Source organism: Vidua chalybeata, chromosome 13 (genome assembly GCF_026979565.1).
Source record: "Vidua chalybeata isolate OUT-0048 chromosome 13, bVidCha1 merged haplotype, whole genome shotgun sequence".
NCBI lineage: Eukaryota > Metazoa > Chordata > Aves > Passeriformes > Viduidae > Vidua > Vidua chalybeata.
The window spans coordinates 17,651,965-17,667,022 of NC_071542.1; the positions used below are offsets into that span (position 1 = coordinate 17,651,965).

The 15,058-nt window shown below is 41.8% G+C and overlaps 1 protein-coding gene across 6 annotated transcripts in view; it reads right to left on the reverse strand.

Annotated features, from left to right (window-relative positions):
* Positions 1–15,058, reverse strand: part of CERS3 (ceramide synthase 3) — a 43,080-nt gene that overhangs the window by 4,465 nt on the left and 23,557 nt on the right. For 5 of the 6 annotated variants that reach the window (XM_053954522.1, XM_053954524.1, XM_053954521.1 and 2 more), the window contains 3 exons: positions 14,839–14,967; positions 13,175–13,281; positions 11,717–11,873 (listed from right to left, as the gene is read on the reverse strand). In XM_053954522.1, the coding sequence (XP_053810497.1) occupies positions 11,717–11,873; positions 13,175–13,281; positions 14,839–14,967 (393 nt within the window). The remainder of the gene's footprint in view (positions 1–11,716; positions 11,874–13,174; positions 13,282–14,838; positions 14,968–15,058) is intronic. The other variant, XM_053954525.1, reaches the window with a different exon arrangement.

Below are 15,058 nucleotides of genomic sequence, written 5' to 3' on the forward strand. Positions count from 1 at the left end.
CTGGAAGACTTTCTACACCAGTGGGTGACTTGCTCCACAGACTCAGGGCAGGATACTCTAGTGAGAGATGTTGTACATCCAGAAAACACTTCCTTCTTCCTGATTCCTGAGAACAGGCACCACTTTTTGTGTCTTTTTGTACTGCAGGATGCTGGGCCTTCTCCTCATGCCAGAGCTCTGCCTCCTGAGCTGTGTGCTGGAGCTGGCAGGAGTTCAGCACAGCCACACGGGGACCACTCCATCATGGATAAATCTGCTCTCATGTCATCCATCTGGACCTCAGCAACACAGGCAGAGGCTGCTCCTTCTCCCTGTGATGTGCCAAGGTCAGAGCAGTGACGCAGGGAGGAGAAACCGGGGTTGTTCCTGCCCCTCCTGTGTCTGCTCTTGGAATGAACTAACAATTCCACTTCCTTAGTGTGCTACTCTGAGGTCTTTCTTAAGCAGCAAATTCATACAGAGAAAATAAATAACAGCCCAGTAATAACTCATCCAATTGCAATCTCATATCCCTTCATATATTACACTCCTAGTAAAAAGTATAGGGCTAGAACGCAAATTAAAGCCTGAGCTCTGGCTCATCACAAACTATAAACTTCCTGGAGATTTTCTTTTGCTTTTTCCCTAACAACTTACAAAGGGTATCAAAACAAACAAATCTTACTGTAAATACTGTAAAATAAACTTGGCATGCCATCAGTTAGAGAAAAGGCAAGACAGCCTTTCCCACACAATTTATGAGGTTCTGGCTCTTTCAGATCACCTCACTCCCTCCTGGTATTTTTGCCATTTGTATTTGCAATAAAAGACAAATGCTGAGGGGGTGGGGGGAAGATTGTTGCTTTTCTGCCACCAGAAATATTTCAGAAAGAAAAGCAAACTAATCCTAAGCAGTGTCTGATGCCAAATCCACGGCACTCCCTGGAAGTGCTCTCATCTCCCTGATGCTGCACTGTGGGCAGTGACAGGGAGCAGCACTCAGGGACTCAGTAGGAAAAATGTCAGGGAAGTTTGTGGAGTTTCATTTGGAGTGCCTCCTTGTGCTGCACACAAGTTGCTGCTGCTCAGGCAGCTTAAGAACAGCTGGCAAACTGCTCTGCTTTGAATGATGGCCAGTTTGTGATACTGATTCCTGTTTCCTATAGGAATGAGTTGGCATTTCCAGCAGGGAACTGGAAACTCAGATAGAGTTGGCTTCCCCTTTTTAATGCTGTCAAGCTGGATGCTCTGATTAAAGGCACTATATGTAGTAATTAAAAAACATGTCATGTTTTTTCCAGCCCACTGTAAATCCCTGCCTTTGAGAGAACATCTTACAGATTTCAAAGCAGCAGAATTAAGTTTTTTCATATTCTGAAGTAATCACTGCAAATTTTCTTAATTCTGGGAAAGAGTGTTACTTCTAAAATCCTGATATTAATCAAGAAAAAATGCTGCTAAATTAAATCAAATTTTTATTAGATTTTGCAATAATAAACTTGCTTCCTGACCAAGTGCCTCTACAAATTCCTGTTTTTGGAGAGTCTGGCCATTTTTGTCTGGCTTGTTTAAGTGACAGAACTTGAAACAGCAATAGCTTCATCTGTAACTGGAAATCCAAACAAACTTGTCTTTGCAAACTGTTTAACAGACCATTATAAATATATTAGGCTATCCTAAGTGAAGTTTGTGCCTCTTCACTTTGACCTTCTAATAATAACAAAAGTTGTAACATTTCTAGGATTTTCTCCGCTTTAATACCAAGATGTTTTCTCTGAGCCCCTCACATCATATATTATACTCATGCTTTCCAACTCAAAGGCTCTGCTCTGACTGTCCCTGAGCAGCAGCAGATGAATATACTATCAGGAACACAAGAGCTGGCAAACTGTAAATACCACAGCTGAGGCCATCATTAATACTCAATGCTTTACTTTAATGGTATCAACTGCATTTATTATACTTCAGCTGGTTTTGGGTAACAGACAAAATGGATGTGTACGTTTTCTGTTCTGGATGACTAACCAATTTAATCTTTCTAAATGGATGAATGGTTTCAAGGTTTATGAGAAGCAACACTAATGCTATAAAGTCTGCAAGAGAGCCATTTGTAGTGAAGCCAAAGCTACAAACTTTTATAATCTTTTTTTTCTTTTGTTTAACCCTTCCACCTGCTGCTCAGTCTGCCTCTTTTAGTTAAATGAGCCGTATTTGTTAAGGTAGTTTTGGCTTCTTGCATTTCACTGCTGTTAGAACATGTCTCATTGAAGTCATTTAGCACTAGTTGAACGGTGCTAAAGGACCCTCTAAGCGACTTCATGGAAAAAAGAGTTCTTGAAGTTAAGAGATGAACAAAATTCTCTTGTAAGCAGAAAAATACTGCTCAAATCTCCATCTAAACTAGTAGAGAATTCACTCCTAATTGTACAAGTTTGTCTCTCAATAAAGCACTCAGAGATCTCTTCCCTCCTGACAAGCCCTTGGCCCTGCACTGTGCTGCAGCTGAGGAGAGCAGCAGCAGGACAGGGCTGTGCTGACAACTGATGGAAGTGTTGCTTTCCTGTCCCCTGGGCTGGTGACACCATGGGAACCTCTCTGCTGAAGTGGGGCTGGGCAGACACCACCCTTCCCTCCTGCCTCCCTTCACTGGGAGCGTGGCATCTTTGTCCAGGGCACGCTGAGGTCACACTGCAGCCACAGCTCCAGATCTGCCACAGCAGGGTAGTTCAACTGCAAAGTGTAAGAGCAGAGGCAATACTGCCAGGCAGTATTAAATAGGCAAAAATAAATTGTAGCAACATTGATTGACCCTACAAACAGAGAGGAAACCTTAGCAACGTGCCTCTGCTTTCTCAGAAGGGGAAGGGCCCTTCCTAGCAAATGTCAGTTCCCTGTGAGGGTGGGGAGGTCTGGCACAAGTTGCCCAGAGCAGCTGGGGATGGATCCCTGGAAGTGTCCAAAGCCAGACTGGACAGGGCTTGGAGCAACCTGGGATAGTGGAAAGTGTCCCTGCCCATGGCAGGGGGTGGGATGGGATGGGCTTTAAGGTCCTTTCCAGCCCAAACCATTCCATGATTCCAACTGTGTCCATGTGAGTGGTGGGAGATGGTCCAGGCCCAACTCACCTGGTGGGATCAACACTGACTCCAGGCTTCTCAGCAGCATAAGAAGATTTCAATTTGGCCCTGGCTGCACAAGACTAGAACCAGTTAATTTTTGGGGCCAAGCATAGTTTACACCCACACAGTTAACTGGATTTCTCCTACCAAGTACGGATGTATCAAAACAATTCAGAGCTGATTCCAGAGTTTTGTTTTCTGATCAGGTGAAATTTAGATTTTTGGACATTCAAATATTTATTCTTAACATTCAGTTGGAGTTTTCTGACTTTTAAATATATCTTCTATTAAAATCAGAACCTTATACCTTAATTCTACCTTAAAAATATTTTTCATTTAAACATCCACAAATACATTGACTAGATCTTGATTTTTCAATGAAAAGACAGTAAATTCCACAGCACCTGCACATATGGAAACAGCTTGAAGTACAAAGATGAAAGCTATTAGTCAGGTCAGCAATGACTGCCTCAAATAAAAGAGATAATAAACAAGTGAGATTATAAAAAGTCAGTCCAAATAGATAGAAGGGGGTACTTTTCTAACAAATAATACTATAAAGTTGATGAATCTCTGAGTTCAACATGTTGAATTCAACATCAGTAATTCAACTCAGCTGACATATGACTTAATAAGTCTTTACTTTCCTATTGAGACTAAGCAATATACATTTGGATTCAAGCAAATTCTTCTGTATTTCCAGCCTGGAAGATTTTATTGGAAAATCTATTTCCCTTTTCAGTTCATACACACTAGGCAACATAAATAATGTTTATCTTCCATGGAAGATGCACAGTTAGACTCTGCTTTCTGCAGTTTTAAAATGAAGATGCAGACTCTCTAAGTTAGTTGTATTGGACATCTCATGGCAAAAAGTCCTTATTTAATCTATCTCTTCTATGTAATACCCATTTCCCAAGATTTCTACTGACAGTTTTCAGAGGGAACTCAAACACTTGTAAAAAACAAATTAAAAGTTCCACTAATTCCACAATTATTGAAAAGAATAGCTTTATAAAAGTAGATGTTGCTACTTGAACACATCCTTGATTTTGACTGACGGGATAAATTTAACCCCACGAAAACCTCAGTGGTGGTGTCAGTCAGCACAGCACACCTGGAACTGGGGCTGAGTGCCCTGAGTGCTCTGAAGAACCAAGCCATTGTTTGCAGCTAATCAGGCTCCGTGGTTGCAGCCGAGGCTGCTGGCTGCGTTGTTGAAATCCAGTGACTGAACCTCGCACTGCGGCCTGCGGGGCTTTACGATAATGTCAAAAGCCCAGGAGGTACCGAGTGAGTCATAATGTCCCACTGCTTTTTGAATTATTCCAATTTTAAATCCACAGTTGGCAAAGAAACAAAGAACAACATAATAGGCATTTGATGCTGTTCTCTATAGTGAACTTTTTTTTACCCTAGGACAGAACTTGCTTTAAGCCCAGGAGTTCAGTGGTATGAACTTTTATCAGAACATGCACTTTTACTCCTCAGAAATGCTGTTTTGGCTACAAAACAGCTGATCAGACACTCGTGCTGTTCTCAGTGAGGTATGATACTGCACTCAATTAATGTTTTGAAACAACACAGCTGCTAAAGAGTATTCCTGCAGAAGCCTTGCAGCACTGTGGACTGAGACCACAGCACACAGCTATGTGACAGGCACTTCTGTCCAGCAGGGACATTGCTCTACGTCCTTAGAGACCATTCCATTCCTGTTGTGATGCATCTAAACTTGATATCCGTACTTAAACATCAGCCTCATTTTCAGTGGCATACCTAACACGTAATGGTTTTTCCCTATATTCATATTGCAATACCTAAAATCCACACAGTCCTTGTAACCACCCTGATATCAAGGCTGGGTATGGAATACTTTGAGTGGCACCCAGTGAACAAAGTTTATGCAGTTTCCTTACTGAGCCAAATAGACAGAGATGGGGACACCACTCTTGCTCCACTGGTCACAGAGGGACCCTGGAAATTGTGGTAGGCACAGTCTAAGTTACACAAGACAAATCCCAGCCTGGAGCTGCTGCACACCCATCCCTGCCTGCTCAGGCTGCTCTGTGCTTCCCGCTGAGGGGAACCTGCAGTGCCCTGTGCCTGATCAAAACTCATTACAACTGTGTTACGGAGGACAAACTGCTCCTTTAAAGGATTTCCCCCCTTCTTACCATGTCATTATGATTATGGAGCACTCCTAGGTCCTCCTAGGGAAACATTTTCTTTAAATACAAGACAGAACAACTTTCTTTCTCAATTGATATTAACCTATCATTAACTAGCTTTATTTCAATCTTTTTTAAAATTGATTCACCAGATTGCAGTTCAGTAACTCCCTCTGAAAATATAAGAATTATTCACCTCATAACACAGTCACAATTCAAATCTCTGCAGAATATATTAAAAATAGTAAATGAAGGCATCAAAAGTTCTGTAAAGGCTTAGGGTTCGCTCTGTGAATTGATTTTTGGCAATTGAAAAAATAAATACATATGCACACTATTACACATATATAATTTTTATATAGGTGTATATATAAAACTAGCAAGAAATGGAACATTTCATAAAGGTCCTGCTAGAAAATTAAAATATACAAGCAGTTAAAATGAGAAGCCAGAAAATCTGTCAGCAAATGCCCTTCTGTGAACAGCAAGGTAAAGCAATTAATTTTGGAGCAAAAACTTTACCAACATTTGTCTTTCCTCTGAATTAGGAACTTGCACATCAAAAGAACCATTTGGATGGGGGATTTACTAGAAGTGGAGCTGCCTTGTGCCAGGGAACACGCAGAGAGGGGCGGGGGTGCTTGTTTGGCCAGATCCATTGCTGGTGAAAACTGACACAATCCCATTGAGCCGTGCTCATTCCTACCAGCTGAGAGCCTGGCCCTGGATCAAGCCTCGGGAATGGCCAGGCCAGGAAGCCTCAGGATTGCAGGGAGGCTTGGGTTTCTATTCTTAGAGGCACTGGTCATCTGCAGCTCCTACTGAAGCTTTGGAAAGAGCAGGTTTTTATTGCAGCACATCAGAGCTGTTTATGGCTCACCCAACGTGAGACAGGCAAAGGGAGCATCCACACCCCCGGTTTGTTGGACTCTGGCCTGGGGGCTGAGGCTGCCCCTGCACAGTCCTGTGTGTGCACAGCAGGGCTGTGGAAGGGTACCTTGCCCCAGTGCTCCCACCCCAGCACACCTTCACCACCCATCTATTACAATCAAATGCTCACAATTTGTTTTCTGTGGTTTCTCATTAGTTCACTCCTCCACAGTGGTCACAACAGCCTTTAACCCAGGTTTTTGAAGCTTTACCTGATTTTTATATAATGTTCAAGTGAAAAATGTTGTGGAATTATGGGCATTCTAAGCAGAGTTTATTAAAAAAAATTTTAAAAATCCAGCAAAGAACATTGCTGCTGTACTGAAACCTGAGAAGTGTATTTTAGTGTGTGGTGTAACATATAATGTATTAAGCATATAGAACACACCTCCCTGGAAGTCACTGCTCAGCTGCTGACCCCGTTCAGAATCTGGAGTAAATGTAAAGATTTAAACAGAAATCTGCCTTTTAACTCCCAGTGCCAGGAAAACTGGTTGAGGCCCCAGAGACCAAAGAGTGATATTGGATTGGCACAGTGGAGAAGAACTGGTGGCTTTTCCTCTTTCATAGGCTCTGTGGGGCTGCACACTTTGACAATATCCATGTCTGGGGGCAGCCTTGACTCCACATCCCTGGAAGGACAGACCTCCAGGGCTCCTCTGCTCCTTGCCTACCACTGTAAATACCAACCAGCAAACCTCAAACTCCTCTATGCTCCTTCTGCCTGCCTCCCACCTGCCTCCCTCAGATTAATTTGGCAGCACCAAGTGAGACATGTAGCCAGGCTTTGGGTTTAACTAGATTGCTGGAGCAGAATGGGAAATACACAGATGAAAGAAAGTAATAACAGGAAGTAATTTCCCTTTACTAGGGCATGAGCCTCCACACTGCTGACCTGGCTGGCTAACTCCCACCTCCAGGCTATTGAACAACTCATGTCCCCAGGGCAATCATTTTAACCAACTGGGAAGGCTCCCAGATTGACTGGTTTTCATGTCTAAGAGGGAAAGCTTTCATTTGGCCTATTTTGTTCCCCTAGTAAGCCATCCTCATGAGAAAATCTGCTATAAATATTCATCTGTTGAGAACCAGCAAATTCAACTTCTCCACAACCTGTTTTCCTTTAAAATGAAGGAAAAGCAACCCCTACTAATCTAGTTCAATCTGTCTTATGTTTCCAACCATCCACTGAGAGAGCTCAAGCTCCAAAGCAGAACTGGCCCTTCCCAATCTAGAAGGGAACAACAAAATATCCAGGAAAAGCTTTTCCACAACTTCCCGGTTCCAGTCATGAAAATGTAACTCACAAAATTATCATTATCCTCTAGAATGTATTGCTCCTTTTAAAACAGCCACTTGGAACTAAGGCAAGTGCACCTCTAGGTCTGTTTTACCAGCACCCCAACAACCACTGGGCAGCACAGGCCTGACAAAACACACAAGAAAACAAAATCTTACGTGTCACTAGGTTAGGAAATAAACCCTGTCCTCTGTTTAACTTCTGTAGTATGGCAATTTTCTGAAGGAAATGACTTCTCACTGAATGTGCTAATTCTCATTAAATTTCAATTTGTTTGATGCCAGCAGATCAAGCATAAAAAAAAAAGTAAGAGGAAAAATGCTGCAGTAGAAAAATGATGGCTGGGAACAGCAGAAGGATCATAACAAGCACTTCACAGCTCTCATTTCAACCCAAAATAGTATTTTCTTATAATTTCAGTTTCCCTTACTCTGTTTTTAGTCATTCTTTGAACACTAACTCTCACTGTTGCCTTGGGAATTTGGGCCAAATAAGGAATGAACAAACCATGGACAAGGATACACCCAACCAGTCTTTAAAAAGCTTACCAAGTACAAAATGCCAAAGGAATATTGAACACGAACAGGTTTTTAAAGAGTGACAAGTCCAAAATCCTGATCTACAGCAGTGCAGGGTCTTTTCTGCTTCAGGAAGAGGAAAGAACCACAGTGAATCCAAGAAAACTGCTGCTGCTGACTCCTAAATACCAGCAGCCATTAGTGAGCAGCTCACTGCCTTCCTTGAAGGTGGTCTGATGGTGGCAAAACAATTACAAGAGCAGGAAAGCCTATTCCTGGACACATTACAGTCTGTTAGAAACCTGCCATTACCCTCCACTGATGGACTTTGCATCAGCCCTGAAGTATCTGAGACATGTGGACATCATGCCCATTTCCTACAACTTACACATTTTTCAAGATTTAAAGCACCATAGTCTCAAAACCTTAACTCGGTGTGTAATGGGTTTAACATATATTTTACATCTTAATTTGCCATAATAATGTGGCTATAAGCTGCTGTCATTCACTCCCTTTTTCTGACCTTGGAAATAAAATGTTTAATCTCCACGGGATTTTCCTGGCGAGATGTTTTAAATCAGTGCATATGTACATACTTCTCTATATGCTTTTTCAATTTTCCTAAAATATTCTCATATGTGCAGACATGATGACTAGACATGTTTCAGTGGTGCTTGAAACTTGATACAAGTGGGTAATTTAACCATGTAATTGAACAATATTACAGAAACACACGGAGTTTCCTAGCAACAAAAGGCCTTGGACATCAAGATGGCAGCCAGCAGCTAACATTGCAATTGCCTGACCTAACCTGAAAAGAAATTACACTGAAGAATGTCCTCCTTCCTCTCAAAGCAGAACTGGTACATGGCTACAGGTCTGACCTTGAAGGGCTTGGCTTACAGGCTTTACTCGTACACAAGGTCACAAATGCCACATGAGAAAGGATATTTAGGGAACATTTCTGTTTCCCAGAGGGAAGAATAAGGGTTTTGAAAATAATTCTGAACGCTCAAGTTTACCCCTATGGAAAATAAAAAGCTTCCTAACGTGAAGTAGCTGAGTACAGCTGAGCTTGTGGATGGAGAACTCTCCATTTTCAGGGCATTCCCAGAGCGCCAAGAGAAAGGTGACACAAGTCCTCTGATCCTGGAGGCCACCAGTGCTGCTCTGTGCCACCAGTCCCTGGGCCAGAGAGTCCCATGGCTGGGAAAACAGGACACAGAGGGATGGCAGAAGATCATCTCCCTTCTTTCCTTTTCCCTAATTTTCAGCCATCTCTCGCTACAGTATTTGGGAGGAGGAAAAACGCAAGATTTTCAGCCCAAGCTCTTTTTTGATGAAGCAAGTCAGTTGGCTGAGCAGTCATCCCAGAGGGCTGAGGGCAACTGTCCCCTCTATCGGTGCAGGGGGGAGGTGACAGCTGAGATGAAGAGCTTCTGACCAGCCACTCTCAGTCAAAAGCCATCTTCTCCTCAGGGGCAAGAGGAAAGCACGGAAGAAGCCACCAGCTCTCAAGGCTGCAGTGACCCCAAAACTCCAGGATCGAGGCACAAGAGGGCACTGAAAAATTCCTTACACCCTTCTATGCTCAGAGCTTCCTTCAGTTAAACAACAGAAGTCTCTATTCCCAGTTATACCATGACTTCATTTTTCCATCTGAAGTAGCTAACTGTTGCTTGAAGAAAAATATCAAAAACTTGCTAAGTTTTCATTCAGAAAACAGCTAGTCTTAGGCAGAGAAACAAACCCCTTCTAACACCAGAATGATGGTCTACTGGTATTTCCCTAAAATAGCAGCAGCTATTTGTGTGCAGCTTGTCTGTAACAAAGATGTTGGTATAAAACCCCTCCTTGCCAACACCATTCTTTTCAACATTGCCTTTCCAGCTCTGGAGGCACTGGCTGCTTTCACAGCCAAGTTTGCCACTGCTATGGAAAACAGGCTGTGCATGCAAGCCAGCTGAAGTCATCCAGACTGAAAAGGGCCCAGGCTGCTGCTGCTACCACTGTAAAAATGTTATTTGGAAGCCATCTTCTCAGAGAGCTGTATAAGGAATCAAAAATCCGTGGTAGGGATGCAGGCTTGGTGCTTTCCCATTTTTTAGCAGTGACGAACACAACAGAGCTCTTATCTCAAAATAAAACATTTCTGCCCCTTACAAAGGCACACAAGCAGACAGGGCAGAGTGGCCTTATATAGCTGGCCTGGCCATGTCCTACCCACCACTGCATCTGAGCACCTTCTGGCACTGTGCTCTCAGAACCTCAGCCAGTGTGGATGGAGAGCTCTGCTAAGCCTTCCCCTTCCTCAGCTGGGAGGCAGAGGGATGTCTCTCCATTCTTAGGAGGGGTTGTGCACAGGGAACAAGAACAGCACAGAGACAAGGCCAGAATCACAAAAAAAACCCCAAGTAGTAAAGCACTTTACACCTAGGCCAGAAAAAATGTAGTAATTAGTCAAAGAGAGGTAAATGACACACAAGAAATACAAGATTCTCAAGTGTCTAAGGGAACATAAAAGCTTGTTTTAGAAGCAGAGCAACACAAACCATTTCCTCCACAGATTTGTCCCTTCTGTGCTGCTGTTTCCTGTCTTACAAGGGCTGAATTTGTAACTTCAAGGGCTGATGTTGGGTCTCCCTATGATACCCAGCTGTCTGTTTGCATAAGATTTGATGGAATCCAAAAATCCAATAATTACAGGATGGTTCCTGTTAGCACACAAACAACAATTAAATACAGGGAGAGAGGAATATTTCTATTTCCTTAAGATGCCTCACAGCATAAACTGCTTCAGATAAAAGGACAGACAGTTTCATTAAGTTTTTGTTTCTTGAGCCTCAGAAAAAATACCATTTTTCAACAGCACAACTTAAATTTCATCTTAACTAGAAAAATATACCTGACAATACTTGTGCCAAATATTAGAGACATTCTCCAGAGTCCTTCCCTGTAATGCTTTTGATAAATATTTTATCTACCCTGCACTCCACTGCACATTTCATGGCACAAGGCCTTGTGAAAATGTCACTACTTCATGCAATCAAACGAGACATAAATGGCAGTTTTGTTCAGAGTTTTTTCCCATATGAGTTTTCTCTACAAGGTAAAAGCAGATTAGGCAGCACCAGACTTGCACTGTTCCTCTGCTCCAGCTGAATATGACAGTATTTCATTGAGTCATAACCTAATACCAGATATGCTTCGTTTGGTTTTTGTGATCCAAAACCAGTGCTCAAGTTTAGGTGACCTCAGATTTAGGCAAACATGAAGAAATTTAAATACTGCAGAAAAATTGTAGTCAAAGCTCTCATCACTCACTTCTTCTCTTTTTTGGTAAATTGTGACGAAGCTCAGTGACAAAAGATTGCTTTCACTCAGAGCACAGGAATTCCTGAGGAGTTCTGGACCATCTTAGGGCTTCAGGTTCTGAATAATTTCTGATTTACTATTGGTACAAAACATCAACTACAGGCAAAACCCCCTGTTCTAGCTGAAGTCTTTGTATTCCAACCAAGATATTGGGTGTGACAATGAGAGGTGCAAAGCACATTTGAACGCCTCCATGCTTTGTAGATCCCTATCAGAAATGCTGACTAGAAAGCTCAGGAAACAATAAAATTCCAACTAAATCTATATTGGAGGTATTGGCATCTGTTTGATACTTCACACATCTTTCTGAAGAAACAAATTTCTTACCTTTAGGAAAACGAACCTTTTCAAAATCTTGAAAATTAAGTAACCCCAATATAAATGCAAGCCTTGGAGGATTAATAGCATCCCATTGAATAAAAAATATGCTATGACAGGAGTTGTGGAGTAGTAGGTAGGCTGATATAGTGTGGCACGAAGAATCCTAAAAAATAAAAATCATTGTTATGGTGCAGGATCTCTTCCTTACGCTATTTACGTTTATTTCTAATCTCATATTCCAAGCTGATTAATATTAAAAAGCTCTGCAAAGATGGTAGATTAATTAACAAGCCCTGCCTTAACTAGATGATGCATCTCTATTGAAATACAGACTTCACAAGATGAGAAATTTGAGTCTGGCATGGAAGGATTCTAAGGGAGGTTAGAAAAAGTCCCTGTTTTTCAGATCTTCATCTCTGTGTGGTCTAGATACTGTGCAACTCAGAGCTTGCCTATGCCTTTTTTTAGTGCAAATTCTCTCTAATCTGAAATCCACAGTCCAGAGAAAATCCTACAGGCTTTGCAACAGGGCCTTTTGTTAATTAACATATGTTTTGTCCATCTTCAGACTTCACTACTTCTATATTATTTGGGGCTTTTTGAGTCCTTTTAATCTCATCGTGTTTCGCTTCCAAGCTCAAGAACTGAAGAACAAGAAACTCAGTGAAGCAAAATGATTGCAAATCACTTGTACAGTTAATTAAAAAACAACAATAAAGTAAAAGACATCAGCATTTCTGAAAGAAAATACTACAGGAAATTAAAGCCTTATGTTGATCAATGTTCAGAACTATTAATTTAACCAGCTTAAGTCTCTAAGGGTTTGTCCATGTGCAGGGAGGGGCAAATTAGAGCTGTGAATGTGAAACACATTAAACACTTTTTAAAAGATAAACATGTTAAGCACCCATGTGGATACTCCAAAGCAGATTAAATCATAGCACTCCAAAGGCATGCAAGTATTTAGGAAGTTAAGATTTATTTGTGCTGACTTCATAAATTAATTGGTTCACCTCAACTTCTCTGAGTGCTCCTCATGTGAGTGAGGTGAGGCACTACCCAAGGACTGGGTAGGGGAAAGAAGGCTCCAAAAAACATTAACTACAGTCATGCACTCTGACTTGCAGCTACAGCAGAAGGGGTGGGATGGAAGGGAAAAGGATTTCTCTTAGTTAAGGGGCTCAGTCCCCTTGAAAATGCAGAGACTTGTAGCATTTAACTACTATTTACAAAACAAGTTATATAACACGTAAGAGCTTTTATTTAGGTTCAATAGGCTCATTTAAAATTATTTTTATGTAATAATTAAAAAAAAAAAAAAAGAGGCAGTTTTTGTCAATTTTCTCACTAGCAGAATTTTCAAGTCCAGTCCATTCCTTTGCTTTTTCCATCACAACCAACACTAAACTTTCAGAGGAAGTGGGAATGAAGTAAAAGCCTGTGACTGGATTAAATATGGCTTACCAGAAGGGGAACAGGATCATCCTGGTGATGAAGAATGCGATAGAGAAGATGATAAACAGCATGTTGCAGGTTTTCTCCCAGCGAGCATAATTAAACATTTTGGCTGCCTGCAGTGGATAAAAATCCCCAAATGTATTATAAATATTCTCTGAAATAAATTCTGTGTTTTCATAAATAAAGACTCATCTTCCACCTAAGCAGGAATAGTATTTCCTTCCAGTTTGACATGTAAAGCAATCACTTTACTGACACCTAATAAAGCAGCATCAGAGCGGATTCTTTGTTTATATTTCTCTTTTTATCTTGAAGGAAAGGACTCTGCATCACAGGCCTAAAGAACAGCTCTCAGACCAGAATATAAAGTGTCATGGAAACACAAAGTGCTCTTTAGAACAGAGGTAATTCCTCATTTTCCCACCACATTCCAAACAGACTGAATTCCAAGAGAAGCTGCTGCTACACCTGCACATTCAGAAGTAGCAGGGACCCCTTAAACACAGGTGTTCTGGGACATGCCTGTTACTGACCCTCCTCAGGGCCCAATTCAGCTCCTGTCTTCTTTCTGAGAGCAGGAGATCTCAGTGCTAGTCCCTATCCCACTAATAAAGGCTGTCAGTGCTGCTTCTCCCCTAAATGAACTGTCCAGCTCCCCCTGCTCCATTAGGAACCATCCTGGGCAAAGTTTTCAAGTGTGAACAAAGCTGCAGATGCCAAGCCTAAGTTTTAAACAGCAGCTTCATTAACTTCTTTTCTTTTCCTCCTCCTTTTCAGTGGCAGGGCTGGATTAAATTGTTCTGGTACTCAACTCCAGTTTTCATCCAAGTGCTGTCCTACCAGTTGTCAACTCAATTCTTTGTAAGGCCACAGTTAACTGGACCTAGGAGCAGTTCAGGATTAAAAGTAAGCCAGCAAGAAAACCTGTTAAATCTGGACCAATCCCAAGTGCACAACCCCACAATTAGTTGCTCTCATATAGTATGATAGAATATCAGGAACAGAAATGGACAGTGACACATAACAGCCTACAAGGGCTGCTTTCACTGGCACTGCCACCAAAAGAGGTGATGAAACTGTGCCCTCAAACCAGGTGTTAGAAACTCAGGGTAATTCTAGTGAAAAAACCCTGTGTTTGTCTTCCAAGAAGTCCAGAAGCCACTCTGATCACAGTTCTCTGTGCAGAGTAGGACACTTAAACACTTCCACTGATATTTAGTGCAGGGAAGGAACTTTCCCTTCAGTCCAGGAGAATAAACTTTTCTTCTGCCAGAAAACACCTGATACAGGTTGGACTTGATGTCAGAGGTCTTTTCCAGCCTCAGTGATTCTGTCATGCTGTGGACAACCTGGTCTAATTTTATCAGTGAAACAAGAATAATCCAGGAAGGCAGCTTTATTCCCAGTCTCTGTTCTGAGGAAATTTTCTGCTCCTTTCTCACAATGGATTCTGTAACAAAGTATCAGCTTAAATTACCTAAAAGCTCTTTTTTATCTTACAAGTTACAAATCCACAAAGCTGTGTCCCTGTGGGGATAGGAAGGGATCATATGAAACTCGTGACCAAAAGATTAAAATATCACTGACACCAAAACAGAAAAAACGCAGGACAGAAAAAAAAACAAAACAAAACAAAACAAAACCAAAAAACAGCTGGATAGCAGGGTTACCTCGAGCCAGAAATCTGCAGTGTCGTGCACGAAGATCACCAGAGTTCCAAGCCGCACGTAATTGCCACACCAAGAGCCGCTCATCAACCCGATGGCTGCCAGGTGATGAACGACGTGAGCCATAAAATCCTGGGAGGGACAGAAGCAAATCAAGGTGAAGCCGGTCACGCAGAGCCCCTGAGGTGTTGTATTGTGTTTTTAAGTTTCATGTTTTGTACCA